Genomic DNA, 25,336 nt, shown 5'->3' with positions numbered 1-25,336 from the left:
AAATGATTGCAAATGGTAAACATAGGAAGAAAAGAAATTTTCTTCCTAAACGATGCTAATGGAAATATTGAGGGGCAATAAAATCTCAAAGTCTACGTTACTAGCTTTTACAAAAAGCTATTCGGTGAACCCGAGGATAGCCTATTCACTCTAAATGAGAGTGAAAACTTGGATATATCGTAGGTTTCTGGTGATGAAAATGAGCTTCTTACAACCCCCTTCCAAGAACAAGAAACCAGTGATGCAATTTTTCAAATGGAACATAACAAGGCACCAGGGCCTGATGGATTTCCAGCAGAGTTTTATCAAAGGTTTTGGAATGCCATCAAAGGGGACATATTACTATTGTTCCAAGCTCTTTTTAGAGGGGATCTACCACTCTTTAGTCTAAACTTTTGTGTAATCACACTTATACCTAAAGTTACATATGCAAACATTATCCAGTAATATAGACCCATTTGCCTTTTAAATGTGAGCTACAAAAGTTTTAAAAAGGTAGCTACAAATAGAATGAATGCAATAGTAGACAAAGTCATTAGCCCATCCCAGATAGCTTTCATGCATGGGCGAAATATCCTTGAAGGAGTTGTAATTTTGCATGAGACAATTCATGAACTACACAAGAAAAAACTCAATGGACTGATCCTTAAAATTGATTTTGAAAAAGTGTATGATAATGTCAAGTGGACCTTCCTACTACAATCCTTGCAAATGAAAGGTTTCTCGTCTAACTGGATCTCTTGGGTGCAATCTTTCATTTCTGGAGAAAGTGTAGCGATAAATGTAAATGATGAGGTCGAGCCCTTTTTCCAAACTAAAAAAGGTCTTCGACAAGGAGATCCTTGGTCCCCGCTTCTTTTCAACATTGTAGCAGATATGCTTGCTATAAAAGATGTAGAAAGTTAAAAAACCGTAGGAAGTGTATGATTTTTGTGTAGTGCTTGTTAACAAAGCCAAAGACGAGGGGCAAGTGGATGGAGTGGTCCCACATCTAGTTGATGGTGGCTTATCCATCCTCCAGTATGCAGATGATAGTATTTTATTTCTTGATCACAATCTTGATAGCGCATGAAACATGAAGCTTATTTTATGTGCCTTCGAGCAAATCTCAGGACTAAAAATAAACTTCCATAAGGGAGAACTCTACTGTTTCGGGGAAGCACATGATTCAATTGATCAATACACAAGTATCTTTGGATGCAAATCTGGTGAATTCCCCTTACAATATCTTGGTATCCCCATACACTACAGAAAACTTTGAAATGCAGATTGGAAGGAAGTCGAGGAAGATTGACACAAATAAACTCGTAGCCTTCCAATATATATGATGTCTTTCTTTTCTATACCAAAGGGGGTCATTAAGAAGCTTGATTATTTTAGATCTAGATTCCTCTGGCAAGGCGATGAAAATAAGAAAAAAAACATATCGGCTTGTTAAGTGGAGTATTTTATCCCAACCTAAAGATCAGGGGGCTCGGGATGCATGATCTAAACATTAAAAATTTAGCCCTGTTAGGCAAGTTGCTTTTTAAGCTTTCAACAATAGATGACACTTGGCCAAAAGTAATCCACGATAAATATTTTGCTTCTAAACCACTAGTGGAGGTAGAGTGGAAACAGGGAGATTCACATTTTTGGTCCAGTTTGATGAAAGCAAAGCAAGAATACCTTCGCTTTGGATCTTTCATTATAATGATGGATCACAGGTTAGATTTTGGGAAGATATTTGGTTGTGGAATTCTACTCTTAAATATTAGTACCCTGAGCTGTATAATATAACTAGATCCAAATTCATTATTATTGCGGAGGCTTTACGAACAAACTCGCCCAACTTCATTTAGCGGAGGGATCTTTTGGACCTAAACTAATAGTGTGGAATGAATTGCTATCATGATTGACTAACTTTTCTTTGGCACAAGGGCATGATCAGTTTCATTGGAATTTAAATCCAAATGGGAAATTCTCGGTGAAATCGTTTTATCAAGCCATGATAAGAACACTGGTTCCAAATTCAAACAAAAATCTAAGGAAACTAAGAGCACCACTGAAAATAAAGATTTTATTATATATGGTATTTACGAAGGGGTGTGATTCTCACCAAGGATAATCTAGCAAAGCGAAACTGGCATGGAAACAAAACATGTTGTTTTTGTCTCCAGGATGAGATAACTAGACACCTGTTCTTTGAATGTCGTTTTGCTCAAACAGTTTGGAGTATAGTCAAAGTGACCCTTAATCTTGACCTACCTCATAGCGTCAATCACATGTTTGGAAGTTGGCTAGTTAATGTGGATAAAAATCTAAAATCTTTGGCCGTTTTGGGGGGTCGAGCTCTATGTTGGACCATATGGCTTAAGAGAAATGACATTGTTTTTTGGAAAATCAAAATATTTTTCTCATGTGCAGGTTATCTTCTCTACTATCCATTTGTTACATATGTGGACTGGGTTGTAGAAGCAAGACTCACATGTTATGGTTGCAGCAGCTTTGCAGCAGTTAATGGTTGTGGACAATGAGTGTTTTACCTAGGCACATGGAGCAGTTAATGGTTGTGGACAATGAGTGTTTTACCCAGGCACATGGATGGCAATTTAATCTTAGAATTGAAAGTCACTAGAACTGAGTTGCCAAAGTTTGTTTACTCTTGGCTATTGGATGGCTTTCTAGTCTTAAGATTGTTAGCCTTTAGAGCTAAGTTGGTTAGCGCCTTAGGACTTTGCTAGGTGCTTCTTTTGTTTAGGTTGTGTGTTGCAGAGGCCGGAAGTTTTTATCTTCAAGAACTTTGTATCATCTTGATGTTCTGATCTTGTTTTTAAATTTAATCTTACATTATCGTGGAATTTTTTTACTGATGCTATTTCCTATTTTCCCCTTCGTTTGAAATATCCAGCTTTTTGGTACATGCTTTGTTCGTGGCCAGCCGGGTGTAGTATCATGTAGTGCATGTGGTCTGCATTTGCTTCCAACTTGTGTAATACATACTACGAGGCCGTTTGGGACGGCTCTCCCGTGGCTCCAGCTCCTACTCCACGACGGAGCTCTCCCAAATGAGTCTGTTGAAATGACTCTTTAAAGAGAGCAGAAACAAGTTTAGCTCCTAAGAGCCGGAGCCCAAAAAACCTGCTCTCGCACTGGCTCCGCTCCCATCCCAGTGCGCAGACACCACGTGCAGCCTCTCCCACCACGTGCAGCCTCTCGCTGGCATTCAGTAAAGAGCCGTTTTGCCAAACGATTTGTAAAAGACATCGGCTCCGGCAAAGAAGCTGCTCCTTTAAAAGAGCCTCGATTGGAACCAATTTTAGAGGAGTCAGAGCCCTCCCAAACAGGGACTATATATAGAGGCAAGGGAATGAGGACTCTCAAATGAGGAATAGCATTATATTTCGGATCTCGTGCAAGGCCACAACCTCCACAGCGAATGAACGTTAATATCATAAGCGGTTCAAAGGAATCATCAAAGGCGTATGCTTGCCAGCTTAATTTTTCAAGCGGCAGTGAGCTTCATATTTGAACTAGGTGAGTGCCCGTGCGTTGCAACGGAAATACATAATTTCACAGTACTGTTATGAGAAAAAGGTTTCTTAATACATTTGTGATCCTATCCCTACATAAATTTTGTTATTTTAATCTAGTTGTTTCACCACTACATTGCAACCATCAGTACCATTGCATCAAGCTAAGGTGTAAAAAAGAAGAGGAAAAAACAGAATTTTCCTGGGTTCACCGTCATCCACTTTCTTGATGTTACAAAGTGAATCCTATTCACTATTGTTTAAGGGGGTGTTTGTTAACCAGATTAAATAATCTAACAACTTTTGAACTAACACTTAGTTCAAAAATTATTGGATTATATAATCTGGATAGATTATAATACCAAACAAACACCCTAAGTATCATCCACGTAACTGAACACAGCTAACAGGCCATTGCTAAAAATTACAACATATTTAGTGACAGTCAGAAGCAGACTGCTTTAAAAAAAGGAATGAGCAATAACATTTACAAAGGTCAAGAGTACAACAAGAACAACAATAAAATATCAGTAACAAATAAATAGTAAATAATGGACAATTAATCAATCTAATTAATAGATAGGCAATGATCACTTTATATCAGGGGCTAGCCAACACAACCCAGGAAACATAGAAACACATTTGCCCAAGGTACCCACACATTGAGAGAAGAGAATGTGGAAGCACACTCTACTTCAAGGTTAGTGAAAGTCAGTGATGATGTTCCAAGCAATAAAAGTTGAAGGTTGGAGAGCAACTCATTCAACAGAATCAATAACAAGGCTGAACTTGAACACCCTACCTAGTCTGAGGTGATCAGAAGGGCAGGTTGGTCTCGCCAAGGCCTTGACCAGCTGTTCTGGTTCCTCCCTCTAGGTGGACATCTAGTCTATGTGAGAGCTATAACACAAGTGGAATCAAACATGAACATACAACAACACGTTACCATACTATGACAATATGAGCACTGCCACATGAACTAAATCAATTGTAGTAGATGGCTATTTGTGAGAGATTTGTTATCTGAACTGAAAGGCCTGACATAGCTTGGTTAGGAGCGTAATAGAAGAATAGAAGGTTGGAATTAGGTTTACAATTGGAGGTCACAAGAGAGCATGCCCTTTCTTGACCAGCTATCCAGAGGACAATCATCCGTTATTGTCCCTCGGCAACAACATCACCATCCTGCATGAACCATACCAAAGGAACTAAGCGACTTGCATTTCTTAGGCCTTGCAGGAGGAGGTCATCGGTGACCATCAACGGGCCTTTATATGTCATGAAAAACCTGAAAGAATTTATCCCTGCAATTTTGAAATTGATATCATGCAGTCACGCACCAGGCCATAAAAAATGTAATATACTTTTCCATTAAAAAAAGCTGGTTCTCACGTCGATGCATATGAGTTGCTCTATGTAACAAAGTTTGGTTTAATTCCTTAAGAAAAATAAACAACAGTAGAGGAAAAAACAAAATGTATACACTGACCACATTCCCTAACCATGACTTCCATTTCCCTTGCAACCTCATCATCCCACTTTGTAATGGCTATCAGGCCATATGAAAGCCATAATCCACAACAGCTTTTGCTACTTTGTGCTTATAGGACTCCAAGCCTACAGTCAAGTTGTTGAAATCTGTTGAAAATGTCAACAAAAATAAAGAAAATGTGGAAACACAATAGAGAGGTTGCATGATATCAACAGTTTTCAGAAAAGTTTTTCCAGGTAATTTCTTTATATTTTTTTACTTATACTAACCAAAGGAAACTGAATCTACTCAGCACTAAAATAGTTGCACATTTGCAGTGAATTATCCAAGTGCCTGCTCAAATAACATATATGATAAATGAAACTGGTTGGCATGTGTAGCAAATAGGACCCTAACCATCATCCATCGAAACAAACAAGCACATAACAGTGAATGCGACCAAAGTAGATTCACTGATTCTGATGTACCTAATCATAAGACAATTCTAAGTTCGATCAAACACCATTGACAAGCATGTTTAGTGACACTCAAAAGTGGTGATTTAGCAACAGGATATAAAAGCAAACTCAATACTATAATACTTCATAGGGGGCAGTAAACTACTGCATACTACGAAAAGAACACGAGCCTGTGTCTTGCCTACACAATACTAATGTTGGCTGAATAGTTGATGAGTTATCGACACACCCACTTGCTCTCTAACAAATTCTAAATCAGGATCAGGGCATCATGCATAGACAAAAGAGAGTGTCATAGTATATAAAACAATTGTAGGTGCAAAGTTGTCTCAATGTACCACTGAGCATAAAAGAAACAAGGGATGATTTAACATGAGAAATAAAAAATAAAAAAGTAAGGACAAAAATTACCTCAACTGTTCTGTGATCGTGTCTCCCATGCTCACAACAGATAGCAAGAATTAAGAAGTTGGACACAACTTACTACAGATAGCAAAGACACCAAGTTTTATATAGTAAGGGCTGCAAGTTGTATAAGCGGGCTTGGATACCTAATCTATGATGTCAACATTATAAGCCGAGCATAGTAAATTAGTACCCTTTCCAAATTATAATGTGTTCTAGCCTTTCTAGATTTATAGCTTTTGTCACGCACCAAGATATAAGTTATGTATAGATACATATTATCTAGAAATACCAAAATGTCTTATAATTTGGAACGGGGAGTTACAAACATGATCAACCTTGTTCCCGATTTTCACACCATTCTAACTGCAGGATTTTGTTCAAAGCATTCTCATATTTCTGTTTGAGAATTGGAACCCAGATTAAGTTCGGTGGATGAAACTAAAAGAAAACTCAATGGTGTCAAAAAGAAAAGGAAGGATATGTGTACCTTGTGTTTCTCAGGAAGTTGTAGTGTCCGTTCATCAGCGTTCTGTTGCTCAATTCTGACCACGTTGAGGGAATCATTTTGGTCAACATTTTGCAGGGATTATGAATTTATTATTGGCAAGATTATAAATATAGTTCAGAAACTTTCTGAAATGTGCAATGATAGATAAGATGTGTACAATAAACGATAGCCCTATAACAATCAATCATGATAAAAAGTTCAAAGTTAGAGACTCACCTGAGAGATGTGATACTCAGGGCCCATAGTCAAGGAGAATGTAAGAAAACATTAGATGACTCGTTTTCTACAGTAATCAATAGTTCATAGTTCAGGTAAAGGTTCAGATCGGAAGAATTGTAAAGTTTAAAAATGTGGAGTTACTTACTTGGATTTGGTTTGGTTAAGCAAGGTTTACCTTCATCTATAGCATACAATACATATGAATCCTTACATATCCATGTGAGATGCAAAACATAACTACTAAAGCTTGCGTTGAAACAATTAAACCCAAACTTAGTCATAGAACACTCACATAAAAGTACGCTAAGGTTCACTACTTGGTGGCATAAATCTCGAGTAGGAACCGAGATGAAAGCATTTGGTGCAGGTTTTCGAATACGTCCTTCTGAGGACGACTTCAGTAGCTGGGGCATCGACACGGGGCGTCGAGGCAGAGGGCAGCTAGGGGGTGTCGAGGCAGAGGGTGGCGCTGGGCAGGAAATTGGCCCATTTAGACCAAAGTTGCTTGTATGACAAAACCTATTTATGTAGAAACAGTTAGGCATGGCCCATTTAGACCAAAGTTGCTTGTATGATAGAACCTATTTATGTAGAAACAGTCAGGCAAAAGTTTTGTGCTGCGGCAAGTGCTGCCAGCTGTTGACCTGAATAAAAATAGAGCTAAGTATACAGAAATAGTGGTACATACAGTTCTCAAAGATTAAGTTGAGATACAAAAATAAAAAATAGCACATAGCAGTATAGCACATATCAATCAAATAGAGCTAAGTATTAAGAGAGGAATAGAGAAAGCATGAAGTAACTAACCAAATCTTTGTGGGATAGGTAAGCATTCTTTTTTTTTCCTGCTGAGAAACAGTTAACTGGTCGAATGCAGTCCATCCATGTTTGAAGCTCATAGAAGCCCAAATCATCTTTGACAAAAAAAAGAAGATCATAGTTTCATTCTGATAAACAGTGTGATTATCATCCCCTAATACACGCGCCCTTTCATTTGAGCAGCGACCCGAGGAATGAATGCTAGCTCTGAATACAATGGAACACAATTATAGTAGTAGAGATTAACACAATTATAGTATATTAAGATACCTGATTATGTTTTTGTTCATCCAAGTTTGGAGGAGCTGAGCTTCTCCTAGCATGAAATTGTTGTACAAATTTTTATATTTAATAGATGTCATGTAAGTAGAAAGCAAAAGGTAATTTCTTCTATATAGCTTCTGCCCCAAGCTGGAGGTAAAAAGGGATAAGAAAATCATACCGGCAACCCATTAATATTTATATACTACCAAATTGAAAGTTAAACCCTTTTAATGGTTTCCCTGAAAAGAAATAAACAAGAAGAAAAATTAGGTGGTTAACCATGCGTGAGTGCAGGCTGGAAACTGGTGGTGCCGTGCTGCCCAACCTCTGGTGTCCTTCGTGGCCATTGCTGGCCTTGTTAGATAGATTCTATGATTCATGTTTATCTTCCTTGTATGCTTATCCCCTTGTAACTCGGAACAAACCAGTAGAGTCGGCCAAGGAATAGATTAGATTGGTTTATTTGTTAGCCCTTGTCTTGGACCGAAGATATCTCATGGTTTGTTACGTTAATGTAAATCTGAAGCGCGCTTTGTCGCTATAAGTAACACGCAGGCAGCCACACCAAAGGTAAGCTGCTTCACCCCAATCTTCCGCGCCTCTGATTTTCTATATGGTACCAGAGCCAAGAAATAAGATCATGGCCGGCAATTCCTCCTCCCTCACATCCAGCTTTACTCCCATGATTACTCATCCCATCTCAGAGAAGCTTGCCAAAACAAACTACTCAACCTGGAAGGCTCAAGTTGTTGCCACCATGCGTGGTGCTCGCCTAGAAGGTTTCCTCACCGGCAAGGCTATAATGCCTGATGCCGAACCCCAAAGCAGAGATGGAGACAAAATCATCAAGATCTCCAATCCTGCTTATGAAGACTGGGTGGCCTTGGATCAACAAGTCCTAAGCTTCCTGCTTGCTTCCATATCGAAGGAAGTATTAATCCAAGTCTCCTCCAAGACAACTGCTATGGAGGTATGGCGTCATATAGAAACTATATTTTCATCTCAAACACGAGCTCGTGCTGTAAATACTCGGCTAGCTCTGTCCACCGCCCGGAAAGGCAGCAGCTCTGTGGCCGACTATGTCGGCAAGATGAAGGCCCTCGGCGACGAAATGGCTACAGCCGGGCGACCTCTTGAAGATGATGAACTGGTGGAGTATATCCTCACCGGTCTTGGTGAAGAATACGACTCTGTGGTGTCATCTGTCCTTGGCCGAACTGAACCAATCTCTGTTAGTGAATTATATTCACAATTACTTGCATTTGAAACAAGGGTGAATCTGCGTAACAATGGGCAATCGTCTGGATACTTGGCCAACTCTGCAAATCGCCGTGGTCGGGGTAGTACAGGACGCCACAATCGCGGCGGAGGCCGAAATGGGAGAAACTTCAACTCTCATGGCAATAACAGTTCGCGACAGGCAAATCAAGGACCCCGAAACAACACCACCACTCTGTCTGATCCATGTCAAGTGTGTTTCAAGAAAGGACATACTGCCAACAAATGCTGGTACAGGTATGATGAGAATTTTGTTCCTGATCCAAGGCATGTTGCTGCTGCTGCCATGACATCCTATACCGTGGATACTAATTGGTACACGGATACGAGTGCTACTGATCATATAACCGGAGATCTCAATAAGTTGGCCCTCCGGGAGAAATACAATGGCGATGATCAAATCCACACAGCCAATGGAGCAGGTATGAACATTAATCATACTGGTAAAACTATTATTCACACCCAGACTCGTAATCTTAATCTAAATCATGTCTTACATGCTCCTCAAGCCACCAAAAATCTTATTTATGTTCATCGTCTCACTTCAGATAATAATGTCTTTCTTGAATTTCATCCTAATTATTTCTTGATAAAGGATCGGAGAACGAAGCACACTCTTTTTAAAGGAAGATGTCACAAGGGGTTGTACCCTCTACCTTCTGCATCAGCAAAGCAAGCCTTTGGAGCAGTCAAACCGTCTTTTGAACGATGGCATAGCCGCCTAGGTCATCCAGCAGCACCCATAGTTCAAAAAGTAATTAGTGGTTTTCATCTCCCATGTCAAATCAAGTCAAATAAAGAGTATGTGTGTAGTGCTTGCCAGCAAGCCAAAAGCCACCAGTTACCCTTTCCTAAATCTTTGAGTGTCTTGAAACATCCTTTAGATCTCGTGTTTTCTGATGTTTGGGGGCCTGCACCCGAGTCTGCTGGCAGAAATAAATATTATGTAAGTTTTATTGATGATTTTAGCAAATTCACATGGATTTACCTTCTCAAATTAAAGTCTGAAGTGTTTCAGAAATTTTGTGAATTTCAAAATCTTGTTGAAAGAATTTTTTATCGGAAAATCATCACTGTTCAAACTGATTGGGGTGGAGAATATGAAAAACTTCATCCCTTCTTCACCAAAATAGGAATATCTCATCATGTTTCTTGTCCTCACACTCACCAACAAAATGGATCCGCAGAAAGAAAACATCATCACATTGTTGAAGTAGGATTATCTCTCCTTGCCAAAGCCTCCATGCCACTTAAATTTTGGGATGAAGCATTTCTCGCTGCAACCTTCCTCATCAATCGCACACCAAGCAAAGTTATATCCTACCAGACACCTCTAGAACGCCTGTTTCATACCAAACCCGAGTATTCATCCCTTAGAATCTTTGGTTGTGCCTGCTGGCCCAACCTCCGACCCTATAATCAACACAAGCTTCAATTTCGTTCCAAGGAATGTGTCTTTCTTGGGTATAGCAGCCTCCATAAAGGTTTTAAATGCCTTGATATCACAACTGGGCGAGTCTATATTTCTCGTGATGTCATATTCGATGAGGAAATTTTTTCCTTCGTCAAACTTCATACAAATGTTGGCCCCCGTCTTCGAGCTGAAATTTCTCTAGTACCCACCAAATTATCAAAGTCTGGGGATGAATACATAGTTGAATTGGTAATTAATGATCCTGCCGCTAACATTTTTCCTGCAGCAAATAAATCTCCACAGGATCTGCCGTTATTATCTCCAGAACCGGATTTTTTGGTGGATAATCAGCTTGGGTTGGTACATGCACCTGTTCCATTGGATAACGTGGGGCATGCTCCTATTCCCATAGGTGACGTGTGGCACTCAATAATCCAAGACTCCTCTTCGGTTCAAGAGGTGACACGCCATGGGGATCATGGTGCTGCCATGCCCTCGGCCGATGACGCCACGTCTCCTGGCTCACTCTCACCTGTCGAGCATGGGGGGCATCACAATGACACGACATCAACTAGTACAGCAGCAGCTAGTGGTGATACAACAGCGGCTAGTGGTGATATTGCTCTGTCGACAGAAGCTGCAGACGCTACAGCTCATGCTCCTGCATTGACTGGGACACGTCCTACCACCAGACTGCAAGCAGGGATCAGGAAGCCTAAGGTATATCATGATGGCACAATTCGGTATGGTTTATTTACTGCAGCTAGTGAACCACGATCTCTGGTAGATGCACTAAAAGATAAAAAATGGAAGAATGCAATGGATAATGAATTTGATGCTTTGATCAAAAACAAAACATGGCACTTAGTTCCACCTCAGAAAGGCAATAATATAATAGAATGTGAGTGGGTTTACAAAATCAAGAGAAAAGCAGATGGGAGCCTAGATAGATACAAGGCCAGACTTGTTGCAAAAGGTTTTAAACAACGATATGGCATAGATTATGAAGATACCTTTAGTCCAGTTGTCAAACCAGCTACCATTAGAATAGTCCTCTCGCTAGCTATTTCCAGAGGGTGGAGTTTGAGATAGTTGGATGTTCAAAATGCTTTCTTGCATGGATATTTGGAAGAGGAAGTTTACATGAAACAACCTCCAGGGTATGAAGATAAAACCAAACCCCATTATGTGTGCAAGTTGGATAAAGCATTATACGGCTTGAAACAAGCTCCACGAGCTTGGTACTCCCGTCTAAGCTCTAAATTACAAAGTCTAGGGTTTAATTCCTTAAAGACAGATTGAGAGCACCTAGAGGGGGGGGGGGGTGAATAGGTGATCCTGAAAAACTTGAAACTTAATGCCACAAAAAACTTGATTAGGAGTTAGCACAATAAAGCCAAGTGGCTAGAGAGGAGTTCTTGCAAAACACAATAACCAAAATAAGATCAACACAGATAGGCACAGTGGTTTATCCCGTGGTTCGGCCAAGTCCAACACTTGCCTACTCCACGTTGTGGCGTCCCAACGGACGAGAGTTGCACTCAACCCCTCTCAAGCGGTCCAAAGACCCACTTGAATACCACGGTGTTTTGCTTTGTTTACTATATCCCGCTTGCGAGGAATCTCCACAACTTGGAGCCTCTCGCCCTTACAATTTGATGTTCACAAAGAAGCACAGAAGTAAGGATGGAATGAGCAACGCATACAAGACACAAAATCAGAGCACAACACGCACACAAGTCACAACTCGAGCTCACAACACAACCCAAAGAGTTTTCTACTCAAATGGAGCTCTAGTTGCTATCACAAAGAATCAAATGCGCGGAATTGGAGTCTTGGTGCTTAGGAATGCTTAGAGAATGCTTGATGTACTCCTCCATGCGCCTAGGGGTCCCTTTTATATCCCCAAGGCAGCTAGGAGCCGTTGAGAGCATTCCAGGAAGGCAATTCTTGCCTTCTGTCGTCTGGCGCACCGGACAGTCCGGTGCACCACCGGACACTGTCCGGTGTGGATTTCTTTCCCGTTTTGGCGCAGCTGACCATTGAAGATCCAGAGCCGTTGGCGCACCAGGCACTGTCCGGTGCACACCGAACAGTCCGGTGCACACCGGACAGTCCGGTGCCCCCTTCTGACCGTTGGCTCTGCCAAGCGTCGCGTGCGGATTGCGCGGCCGACCGTTGGACCGGCCGACTGTTGGCTCACCGGACAGTCCGGTGCACACCGGACAGTCCGGTGAATTTTAGCCGTACACCGCCGACGATTACCCGAGAGCGGCCTTTTCACCAGAGCCAGCCTGGCGCACCGGACACTGTCCGGTGCACCCAGACCGAGCAGCCTTTTGGCTGTACACAGCCAACTTCTTCATAATTGTTTCTCCTGTTTCTAGCACTTAGACACAATACATTAGTCTTCAAAACAATGTACTAAGTCTAGAAACATACCTTTAATCTTGATTCGCACTTCTTGATTCCTTGGCATAATTTAACACTTAAGCACTTGTGTTGGACACTTCATCACCAAAATACTTAGAAATGGCCCAAGGGCACATTTCCCTTTCAATCTCCCCCTTTTTGGTGATTTATGCCAACACAACAAACAACAGCTAAAAGAAGTGCAACATCAATGCAAATGAGAACACAAATTTGTTTTGATTCAAATTTGGCATATTTGGATCATTTTTTGCCACACTTGGTTTGTTTTTGCAAATCAAACTCAACTACCTATCTCTAAGTCAAATGCACTTGTTGAGGTAGAGAGAAAGGTATTCCAAGAGAAATTGATCAAAGTTTCAAAAACTCCCCCTTTTTCCCATAATCAAACATTCTCCCCACAAGAGACCAACTTTTGATAAAAAGGAGACATTAAGAATTTTGACAAATCAAAAGTCCTAACTCTACTATTTTCAAAATTCTCAAGTGGTAGCTGATCCATTTATTGCTGTGGCCTTTAATTTCTCACCCTTTGGCATCAAGCACCAAAACGAGATCATTTTTTGCCCTTTAACCCCATTGCCTCACCAAAATCCTCAAGTAAGATCAAAAAGGCAATACGAGCATGGAAATGAACTTGGAGTTAGTTACTCTTTCATCGGAGTGCAGTGGAAGTCTTTCATGGTCCAAGTCCAACATTCCCTTTCAATCCACTTTTGAGACTAAATCAAGCAAACTCAAGTACACAGTTAGTCTCAAAGGGTCAAGTTGTAGCACATCTCCCCCTAAATATGTGCATCACTCACACATGAACTTTTGAGGTCTGGGGAGTGTTTGTACAACTTGAGCACCATAAATATACAACAAAATGCATAAGGAACATGATCAAAGGCATAACACACATGTATGCTATAAATCAATCCAGGTTCCACGAATCTAAGACATTTAGCTCACTACGTAGCCTGCAAAAGGTCTTCTCATCTAGAGGCTTGGTCAAGATATCAGCTAGCTGGTTCTCGGTGCTAACATGAAACACTTTGATATCTCCCTTTTGCTGGTGATCTCTTAAAAAGTGATGTCGGATGTCTATGTGCTTTGTGCGGCTGTGTTCAACAGGATTATCCGCCATGCGGATAGCACTCTCATTATCACATAGGAGTGGGACTTTGCTCAGATTGTAGCCAAAGTCCCTGAGGGTTTGCCTCATCCAAAGTAGTTGCGCGCAACACTGTCCTACGGCAACATACTCGGCCTTAGCGGTGGATAGGGCAACGGAAGTTTGTTTCTTAGAACTCCACGACACCAGGGACCTTCCTAAGAATTGGCACATCCCCGATGTACTCTTCCTATCGACCTTACATCCAGCATAGTCGGAGTCTGAATATCCAATCAAGTCAAAGGTAGACCCCTTTGGATACCAGATCTCGAAGCAAGGCGTAGCAACTAAATATCTAAGAATTCGCTTCACAGCCACTAAGTGACACTCCCTTGGATCAGATTGAAATTTAGCACACATGCATACGCTAAGCATAATATCCAGTCTACTAGCACATAAATAAAGTAAAGACCCTATCATAGACCGGTATGCCTTTTGATCAACAGACTTACCTCCTTTGTTGAGGTCAACATGTCCGTCGGTTCCCATTGGAGTCTTTGCGGGCTTGGCGTCCTTCATCCCAAACCGCTTTAGCAAGTCTTGCGTGTACTTCGTTTGGGAGATGAAGGTGCCATCCTTGAGTTGCTTCACTTGGAACCCAAGGAAGTAGTTCAACTCGCCCATCATTGACATCTCAAATTTTTGAGTCATCACCCTGCTAAACTCTTCACAAGACTTTTGGTTAGTAGAACCAAATATTATGTCATCGACATAAATTTGGCACACAAATAAGTCATCATCACATGTCTTAGTGAAAAGAGTTGGATCGGCTTTTCCAACCTTGAAAGCATTAGCAATTAAAAAGTCTCTAAGGCATTCATACCATGCTCTTGGGGCTTGCTTAAGTCTATAGAGCGCCTTAGAGAGCTTACACACGTGGTCGGGGTACCATTCATCCTCAAAGCCAGGGGGTTGCTCTACGTACACCTCCTCCTTGATTGGCCCGTTGAGGAAAGCGCTCTTCACATCCATTTGGAACAACCTGAAAGAATGGTGAGCAGCATAGGCTAACAATATGCGAATTGACTCTAGCCTAGCCACAGGAGCAAAAGTCTCCTCAAAGTCCAAACCTGCGACTTGGGCATAACCTTTTGCCACAAGTCTAGCCTTGTTCCTTGTCACCACCCCGTGCTCGTCTTGTTTGTTGCGGAACACCCACTTGGTTCCCACAATGTTTTGCTTGGGACGAGGCACCAGTGTCCAAACTTCATTTCTTTTGAAGTTGTTGAGCTCTTCCTGCATAGACAACACCCAGTCCGGATCTAGCAAGGCCTCTTCTACCCTGAAAGGCTCAATAGAGGAGACAAAAGAGTAATGCTCACAAAAATTTACTAATCTAGAGCGAGTAGTTACTCCCTTGCTAATATCACCCAAAATTTGGTCGACGGGGTGATTCCTTTGAATCGTCGCTCGAACTTGAGTTGGAGGTGCCGGTTGTGCTTCTTCCTCAATTACATGATCATCTTGTGCTCCCCCTTGATCACACGCCTCCTCTTGATGAACCTATCCATCATCTTGAGTTGGGGGATGCACCATTGTTGAGGAAGAAGGTTGATCTTGCTCCTTTTGTTCCTGTGGCCGCACTTCTCCAATCGCCATGGTGCGTATTGCGGCTGTTGGAATATCTTCTTCATCTACATCATCAAGATCAACAACTTGCTCTCTTGGAGAGCCATTAGTCTCATCAAATACAACATCGCTAGAGACTTCAACCAAACCCGATGATTTGTTGAAGACCCTATACGCCTTTGTATTTGAGTCATAACCTAACAAAAACCCTTCTACAGCTTTGGGAGCAAACTTAGAATTTCTACCTTTCTTCACAAGAATATAACATATGCTCCCAAATACACGAAAGTAAGACACATTGGGTTTGTTACCGGTTAGAAGCTCATATGACGTCTTCTTGAGGAGGCAATGAAGGTAGACCCGGTTGATGGCGTGGCAAGCCGTGTTCACGGCTTCCGACCAAAACCGCTCGGGGGTCTTGAACTCTCCAAGCATCGTCCTTGCCATGTCAATGAGCGTCCTGTTCTTCCTCTCTACCACACTGTTTTGCTGTGGTGTGTAGGGGGCGGAGAACTCGTGTTTGATCCCTTCCTCCTCAAGGTACTCCTCCACTTGAAGGTTCTTGAACTCGGACCCGTTATCACTCCTTATCTTCTTCACCTTGAGCTCAAACTCATTTTGAGCTCTCCTTAAGAAGCGCTTGAGGGTCCCTTGGGTTTCAGATTTATCCTGCAAAAAGAATACCCAAGTGAAGCGGGAAAAATCATCAACTATAACAAGACCATACTTACTTCCTCCTATGCTTAGATAGGCGACGGGTCCGAAGAGGTCCATATGAAGCAGCTCCAGGGGTCTTGATGTGGTCATCACGTTCTTGGTATGATGAGAGCTTCCCACCTGTTTACCTGCTTGACAAGCTGCACAAGGTCTATCTTTTTCGAAAGTAACATTTGTTAGACCTATCACGTGTTCTCCCTTTAGAAGTTTGTGAAGGTTCTTCATCCCACATGTGCTAAGCGGCGATGCCACAGCCAGCCCATGCTAGTCTTAGCAATTAAGCAAGCATCTAGACCGGCCTCCTCTTTTGCAAAATCAACTAAGTAGAGTTTGCCGCCTAATACACCCTTAAAAGCTAATGAACCATCACTCCTTCTAAAGACGGACACATCTACATTTGTGAATAAGCAATTATATCCCATATTACAAAGCTGACTCACAGACAATAAGTTATATTCAAGCGACTCAACTAAAAACACATTAGAAATAGAGTGCTCGGATGAAATGGCAATCTTTCCTAGTCCTTTGACCTTGCCTTGATTCCCGTCACCGAATATGATTGAGTCTTGGGAATCCTTGTTCTTGACGTAGGAGGTAAACATCTTCTTCTCCCCTGTCATGTGGTTTGTGCATCCGCTGCCGATAATCCAGCTTGATCCCCCGGATGCATAAACCTGCAAGGCAATTTAGGCTTGGGTTTTAAGTACCCAACTCTTGTTGGGTCCTACAAGGTTAGTAACAATGGTCTTAGGGGCCCAAATGCAAATTTTATCTCCCTTGCATTTTGCCCCTAATTTCCTAGCAATCACCTTCTTATCCTTTCTACAAATTGCAAAGGAAGCATTGCAAGCATGATAAATTGTAGAAAGTTCATTAATTTTCCTAGGAACATTAGCAACATTTCTCCTAGGCATATGATGAATGACATTTCTCCTAGGCATATCTCTACCATGCACATAGGAAGAACTTGAAGCAAACATGGCATTTTAATCATTACAACTCCTATGAACATTTCTAGAATATCTCTTATCATGGTACATGAAAGCATGGTTCTTTTGAACACTATTAGTCATAGGGGCCTTCCCTTTCTCCTTGGCGGAGATGGGAGCCTTATGACTTGTTAAGTTCTTGGCTTCCCTCTTAAAGCCAAGCCCATCCTTAATTGAGGGGTGTCTACCAATAGTGTAGGCATCCCTTGCAAATTTTAGTTTATCAAAATCATTTTTGCTAGTCTTAAGTTGAGCATTAAGACTAGCCACTTCATCATTTAGTTTAGAAATGCAAACTAGGTGTTCACTACAAGCATCAACATTAAAATCTTTGCACCTATTGCAAATCGTAACATGTTCTTCACGAGAGGTTGATTTACTAGCTATTTCTAACTTAGCATTCAAATCATCATTAACACTTTTTAGGCTAGAGATAGATTCATGGCATGTAGACAATTCACATGAAAGCATTTCATTTCTTTTAACTTCTAAAGCAAGAGAATTTTGTGCTTCTACAAATTTATCATGTTCTTCATACAAAAGATCCTCTTGCTTTTCTAATAATCTATTCTTATCATTCAAGGCATTAATCAACTCATTGATCTTATCAATCTTAGTTCTATCTAAGCCCTTGAACAAACTATCATAGTCTATTTCATCATCGCTAGATTCATCTCCACTTGAAGAAGCATAAGTAGTATTGTTTCGAGTACATACCTTCTTCTCCTTTGCCATGAGGCATGTGTGATGCTCGTTGGGGAAGAGGGACAATTTGTTGAAGGCCGAGGCGGCGAGTCCTTCATTGTCGGAGTCGGACGACGAGCAATCCGAGTCCCACTCCTTGCCAAGATGTGCCTCGCCCTTAGCCTTCTTGTAATTCTTCTTCTTTTCCCTCTTCTTCTCTTGTTCCTGGTCACTATCGTTATCGGGACAATTAGCGATAAAATGACCAATCTTACCACACTTGAAGCAGGAGCGCTTTCCCTTTGTCTTGCTTTTGTTGGGATGCTCCTTGCGACCCCTTAGCGCCATCTTGAAACGCTTGATGATGAGGGTCATCTCTTCCTCATTGAGCCCTGCCGCCTCAACTTGTGCTACCTTGCTAGGTAGCACTTCCTTGCCCCTCGTTGCTTTGAGAGCAATGGTTTGAGGCTCGTGGATTGGGCCATTCAACGCATCATCAACGTATCTTGCCTCCTTGATCATCATCCGCTCGCTTACGAACTTCCCAAGTATTTCCTCGGGCGTCATCTTGGTGTACCTAGGATTCTCACGAATATTGTTTACAAGATGTGGATCAAGGACAGTGAAGGACCTTAGCATTAGGCGGACGACGTCGTGGTCCGTCCATCGTGTGCTTCCATAGCTCCTTATTTTGTTGACGAGGGTCTTGAGCCGATTATACGTTTGGGTTGGCTCCTCTCCCCTAATCATTGCGAACCTTCCTAGTTCGCCTTCCACCAACTCCATCTTGGTGAGCATGGTGACGCCGTTCCCCTCATGCGAGATCTTGAGGGTGTCCCAGATCTGCTTGGCGTTATCCAAGCCGCTCACCTTATGGTATTCATCCCTGCACAATGATGCTAGAAGAACAGTAGTAGCTTGTGCATTTTTGTGAATTTGCTCATTGATAAATATGGTACTATCAGTACTATCAAATTTCATTCCACTTTCTACTATCTCCCATATGCTTGGATGGAGAGAGAACAAGTGACTACGCATTTTGTGACTCCAAAATCCGTAGTCCTCTCCATCAAAGTGAGGAGGTTTACCAAGTGGAATGGAGAGTAAATGAGCATTGGTACTTTGAGGAATACGAGAGTAATCGAAAGAAAAATTAGAGTTAACCGTCTTCTTTTTCTCGTAGTCGTTGTCGTCGTTGCCCTTTTGGGAAGAAGAGGACTCGTCGCTGTCGTCATAGTAGACGATCTCCTTGATGCGCCTTGTTTTCTTCTTCTTCCCGTCTTTTCTTTTGTGGCTCGAGCCCGAGTCAGTAGGCTTGTCATCTTTTGGATCGTTGACGAAGGACTCCTTCTCCTTATCATTGACCACCATCCCCTTGCCCTTAGGATCCATCTCTTCGGGCGATTACTCCCTTATGTGAAGAGAACGGCTCTGATACCAATTGAGAGCACCTAGAGGGGGGGTGAATAGGTGATCCTGAAAAACTTGAAACTTAATGCCACAAAATACTTGATTAGGAGTTAGCACAATAAAGCCAAGTGGCTAGAGAGGAGTTTTTGCAAAACACAATAACCAAAATAAGATCAACACAGATAGGCACAGTGGTTTATCCTGTGGTTCGGCCAAGTCCAACACTTGCCTACTCCACGTTGTGGCGTCCCAACGGACGAGGGTTGCACTCAACCCCTCTCAAGCAGTCCAAAGACCCACTTGAATACCACGGTGTTTTGCTTTGTTTACTATATCCCGCTTGCGAGGAATCTCCACAACTTGGAGCCTCTCGCCCTTACAATTTGATGTTCACAAAGAAGCACGGAAGTAAGGATGGGATGAGCAACGCACACAAGACACAAAATGAGAGCACAACACGCACACAAGTCACAACTCGAGCTCACAACACAACCCAAAGAGTTTTCTACTCAAATGGAGCTCTAGTTGCTATCACAAAGAATCAAATGCGCGGAATTGGAGTCTTGGTGCTTAGGAATGCTTAGAGAATGCTTGATGTACTCCTCCATGCGCCTAGGGGTCCCTTTTATAGCCCCAAGGCAGCTAGGAGCCGTTGAGAGCATTCCAGGAAGGCAATTCTTGCCTTCTGTCGCCTGGCGCACCGGACAGTCCGGTGCACCACTGGACACCGTCCGGTGTGGATTTCTTTCCCGTTTTGGTGCAGCTGACCATTGAAGATCCAGAGCCATTGGCGCACCAGACACTGTCCGGTGCACACCGGACAATCCGGTGCCCCTTCTAACCGTTGGCTCTGCCACGCGTCGCGCGCGGATTGCGCGGCCGACCGTTGGCCCGTCCGACTGTTGGCTCACCGGATAGTCCGGTGCACACCGGACAGTCCGGTGAATTTTAGCTGTACGCCGCCGACGATTACCTGAGAGCGGCCTTTTCACCAGAGCTAGCCTGGCGCACCGGACACTGTCCGGTGCACCCAGACCGAGCAGCCTTTTGGTTGTACACAGCTAACTTCTTCATAATTGTTTCTCCTATTTCTAGCACTTAGACACAATACATTAGTCTTCAAAATAATGTACTAAGTCTAGAAACATACCTTTAATCTTGATTCGCACTCCTTGATTCCTTGGCATAATTTAACACTTAAGCACTTGTGTTGGACACTTAATCACCAAAATACTTAGAAATGGCCCAAGGGCACATTTCCCTTTCACAGATACATCGTTATTTTACTTCAATGAGGAAAATGTGAATATATTTGTTCTAATATATGTGGATGACATAATAGTAGCCAGCTCAACACACGATGCCATGGCATCACTGCTGCGGCAACTCGGTCAAGAATTTGCCCTCAAGGACCTAGGCAGGCCAAATTATTTCTTGGGAATTGAGGTAAACCATGTTCACAATGGTATTATCCTGACACAAGGAAAATATGCATCTGACTTACTAAAGAAAGTCGGCATGAACAATTGTAAAGCCGTGTCAACACCTTTAGTAGTCAGTGAGAAGCTCTCGGCATCTAAAGGGACTCCTTTGGGTCAAAATGATTCAACTCAGTATCGAAGTATTGTGGGTGCTCTTCAGTACTTAACACTTACAAGACCAGATATTGCCTTTCCTGTAAACAAAGTTTGCCAGTTCTTGCACTGCCCAACGACAGATCACTGGATGGCTGTAAAAAGGATTCTTAGATATTTGAAACAATCAGTGAAGACTGGACTCAAGATTGAAAGATCTAGTTCCTCTTTAATCACTGGTTTCTCATATGATAGAAGATCCACCGGAGGATTTGCTGTGTTCCTAGGATCTAATTTGATTTCATGGAGTGCACGTAAGCAGCCCACGGTAGGCCTAGGCAAAAAGAACCGGAACCGAGGAACCGAACCGAACTAACCGAGAACCGGAACCGAACTAACCGAACCGAAGGAACCGTTATGAAATTCGGTTCTGGTTTTTTGAGAACCGAAATAAATGAGACATTTTCGGTTCTGCACTCCAAAGAACCGAAAAAACCGAAAGAACCGAAAAACCCGTAAGTACTAGATTCAATTTGTTACATGTGTTTGTAAATTCGAATGTTGTGTTTATCGACTTATGTTGAACCTCTAATCATCCATGTATTACCTATGAAATTTTAAGCATTGTGCACTGGTGGTTGTTTGTGGGGAGATGTTGCTAAAATTTCTCGCAAAAGTTGCTGTTATTTAGAATTTTAGAGTGGCTCTTACAATTCGGTTAGAACCGAAGAACCGAACCGAAGAACCGAGAACCGAACTAGTCGGTTCTAGTTTCTTTGTTTTGCTATTTCGGTTCTAGTTTTTGAAGAACCGAATTTCTACAAGAACCGAGGAACCGAACCGAACCGAACCGAAGAACCGAATGCCCACTCCTAGCCCACGGTGTCAAGGTCAAGTACTGAAGCTGAGTACAAAGCAGTAGCTAATACTACAGCTGAGATTATGTGGATCCAAACTCTTCTTCGTGAGTTAGGAGTTCAAACTCCACGAGCAGCTAAACTCTGGTGTGATAATATTGGAGCTAAGTATCTCTCGGCAAATCCTGTGTTCCATGCTCGAACAAAACATATTGAAGTTGATTATCATTTTGTGAGAGAACGTGTTACACAGAAATTATTGGAGATTGACTTTATTTCTTCAAAGGATCAAATTGCAGATGGTTTTACCAAACCTCTTCCCGCAAGACAGTTAGAAAACTTCAAACACAATCTCAACCTCATACGGTTGTAATTGAGAGGGGATGTTAGATAGATTCTATGATTCATGTTTATCTTCCTTGTATGCTTATCCCCTTGTAACTCGGAACAAACTAGTAGAGTCGGCCAAGGAATAGATTAGATTGGTTTATTTGTTAGCCCTTATCTTGGACCGAAGATATCTCATGGTTTGTTACGTTAATGTAAATCTGAAGTGCGCTTTGTCGCTATAAGTAACACGCAGGCAGCCACGGCAAAGGTAAGCCGCTTCACCCCAATCTTCTGCGCCTCTGATTTTCTATAGGGCTTTCTAAAGCTACAATTGAGATCCTAAATTCTCATCAAAACCATATCATCCCCTAGGGCGAGATCAAACCAATTATATGCGTAGAGGCAGAGGGCAATTAGAAACAACGAGGGCAATAATTTACCTGTGGTTGGTTGAGAGAAGAGGCTGGCCTGAGGTGCGCATGCCGCTCTTGCTGGTCGCCGCCTCTGCCTCCGCGGTGGCTGCCGAAGCTGCTGGACTGGTTGACGGGGGAGCGGGGTTCGACAGGGCTGGAAGCCTGGGAGTTCCTGCGTGGCTAGGGGAACAAGAGAGCAAGCGAGGAGGACGGCGAGGGGAGCGGCAATCGCAGTTCGAGGCCGGTGGGAGAGGGGGGGATGGGGGCGTTGAGGATCCCGAGCGGGCTAGGAGGGTGTCGTGGCGGGGAGCTGTCGGGCGAGGGCGCGGCAGTCCGGTCACGACGTGCGGGGTGAGGGACGGGCGATGAACGTGGTGGGGAAGCATGCTGTCGGATCCCGGGGCGAGGGGCGCAGACAGCGGTGGGGAAGTGGATGCGCACTGCCGGATCCGGTGGGGAAGGGCGTGGTCTCCGGCAGGGAAGTGGGGAAGGGCTTGGACGGAGGGCGGGAATGGCGTCGCACTGTGGTGGGGAATGGCGTGGACGGCGGGCGGAAATGGCGTGGACGCAATGGGAAAGCGCGCTGCGTGTTGCAGTGGGGAAGGGCGGGGGCATGGTGAAGCCTATTGTGGAGCGAGATCTCGGCGGCGCTCGAGGACGCGATGGTGTATGATGCTCCGAGGACGGGGGGAAGACAACGGCTCCGAGGACGAGGGCGAGGGGGTGCGCCGAGGCAGGGGCGCGCGGTATCGCGGGGGAGACATCATTTGTTGCAGCGGATCTCGGGCGAGCGGGGCACGTATGACGGCGGTGGGGATGGGGCAGGAGAGTGGATGGCGGGCAGTGTGCGGCGTGGGGGGAGGCGGGATGACTAGAGGGGATGGGCGGGGATGACGCGGCGGTCGTGGCGGCGGACGCGAGGGCAAGGGAATCGCGAGCGCAGGCGTGGTCCGCGCTCTGGCGGGGGCACGGTGAAGCATGTGGACGCCCTGGTTAGAGACATATAGTAGTATAGATTGAATGCGTCCCGAAAGCCAAACAAAATAGTGAACAGTTCTTAACAAATTAAAGACAACAGCAGCATGAATACAACCGGTTTTAATTTACCGCAACAAACATCACATGTCTCGGTAGATAGGCCTAATAACAAAGCAAACACCAAACGAAACGCAATACCAACTCTCCAATATAATGCAGACAAAGGAGTACTAGGGCACAAGTTGGATCAATAATGTGCTCCGGCGACGGACGGATTTTCAGGGCTCGTTGCCGTGCACGGGGACGGCGGAGCCGGCGGCGGGGGACCCGGGCATGCCGCCGAAGCCGCTGAAGGCCGGGGAGCCGCCGCTGAAGAGGGGCATGCTGCCGATGCTGCCGCTGCTGCCGGGCAAGAACGACCCGCCGGGGAGGCTGCTGCTGCCGCTGCCCGGCATGCTGAACGCTGGAATGCTGCTGCCGCCCGACGAGGTGCCGGGGAGGCCACCGGACGCCGGGGACGCGCCGCCGCCGAGGCGGTCGAAGGGCGGGAAGGTCTGCGGCTGCACCACCGCGTCGTCCTTCTTCTCCGTCGCCGCCGTCGTCGTCGTCTTGATGTTCCTTGCCTCGGCGGTCGACACGGCCAGGGCCAGGGCTAGCAGGGCGGCGGCCGCGACCGCCATCATCTTGGAAGCGGACATCGCCATCGCCATCGCCATCGCGTGCTAGGTAGCTAGCTCTCGGCTCTCTTCTTGTGTGTGGAGCGGTGGTGTGTGGTCGTGAGGACAGAGAGGTGGCAAGGCAGGTGCTTTATAGCGGGGAGGCGGCCGGGGAGGGAGCATTGAAAGACGGCGCAGCGAGCTCATCGGCCGGGGCCGGGACAGCGGACAGGGGACAATGGGGCAGCGGCAGCAGCAGCGACGGTAGGTGGGGGGCCGTTAAAGGAGCTCTTTATTACTGCGTGCTATCGTGTGACCGCCATTAAAATCGCCCCAGGACCAGGTCATTTCACCAGTCACCACCTTTGCACACAGTCCATGCATGATGGAGCTAGAAACGACGAAGGAAATAAGGCGGGATTTCTCTCTCTTTTTTTTGCCCCCTCCTCTCTCAGAGCTAGCTGTGTGCCTGTGCAGTGCATGCCTTCGAAATTGAAATTCAGTGAAAGCTTGGATAGTGATTGGCATTCTGCTAACTGCTATCTACGGCCGCATGCAATTGCAATGCATGCGTGACACATGATGCATGGTAGATGGTGGTGAAAGGTGATGGGGCCAGGCCGGGCCGGGAGTAGTGTGCGGGCGTGGCGGCTTCTACCACCGGCCGGACGGAAGAGGAAGACCATTGGAGAGCTTGGAATGGTACCTGCTGATCCATTGCAGCTGGATCTGAATTGAAGCGACTGTAATTGACCCGTGGCAGAGATCCAGGATTGATCCAAGAGGGGGCTACTAAACTAATGCTATAAAAAAATTAAACCAAACAAAAACTAATCTTGTACATATCGTTCGCCGCGTGCGTATCGGAACCAAGGCGAAGGTCAAAGGAGGGAGTGCGGAGCGGCGGCTGGACAACGGCGTGGTCGCGGGCTCGCGGCGATGCTCCGAGCAGGGCGAGCGACGCTGCGGCGGTGCTCCGGCGGTCTGGATCTGGCCTGGCGGGCGAGCGCGCCTGGACGGCTAGGCGCCTGGCCGCGGGCGAGCGCGCTGGAGAAGTGGAGAGGAGGCAGGACCGTAGGGCGTAGGGCCAGGACGCAGGGAGATCAGACGCAGGACGTCTGCCGCTAGGTCACGTCGCGCGACGATGGGCCTCTACTAGGCCGCAACGATGGGCCTCTACTAGGCCGCAACTGCCGACCAG

General features: G+C 44.4%; 1 protein-coding gene and 1 non-coding gene across 2 annotated transcripts; one reads left to right on the top strand and one right to left on the bottom strand.

Annotated features, from left to right (window-relative positions):
* The first annotated feature begins 8,809 nt into the window (after nucleotides 1-8,809).
* On the top strand, nucleotides 8,810-8,948 carry LOC111590007 (small nucleolar RNA Z247). The gene has a single exon (XR_004852301.1). It is a non-coding gene; the product is annotated as a small nucleolar RNA Z247 (small nucleolar RNA).
* Nucleotides 8,949-23,580: 14,632 nt separating this feature from the next.
* LOC100283721 (uncharacterized) lies at nucleotides 23,581-24,310 on the bottom strand. Its single transcript, NM_001156620.2, has one exon. It carries the CDS (start codon nucleotides 24,193-24,195, stop codon nucleotides 23,758-23,760), a length of 438 nt encoding a protein of 145 aa, NP_001150092.2. The 5' UTR covers nucleotides 24,196-24,310; the 3' UTR covers nucleotides 23,581-23,757.
* Between the last annotated feature and the right edge of the window lie 1,026 nt (nucleotides 24,311-25,336).

The sequence above is a fragment of the Zea mays genome, chromosome 8, assembly GCF_902167145.1.
Source record: "Zea mays cultivar B73 chromosome 8, Zm-B73-REFERENCE-NAM-5.0, whole genome shotgun sequence".
Lineage (NCBI taxonomy): Eukaryota > Viridiplantae > Streptophyta > Magnoliopsida > Poales > Poaceae > Zea > Zea mays.
The sequence above is the reverse complement of the archived record's forward strand: the minus strand, read 5'-3'. Positions and strand labels throughout refer to the sequence as shown.

Excerpts from the sequence above, each read along its gene's own strand:
- LOC100283721 (NM_001156620.2), bottom strand. The coding sequence starts at position 24,195 with ATGGCGATGGCGATGGCGATGTCCGCTTCCAAGATGATGGCGGTCGCG.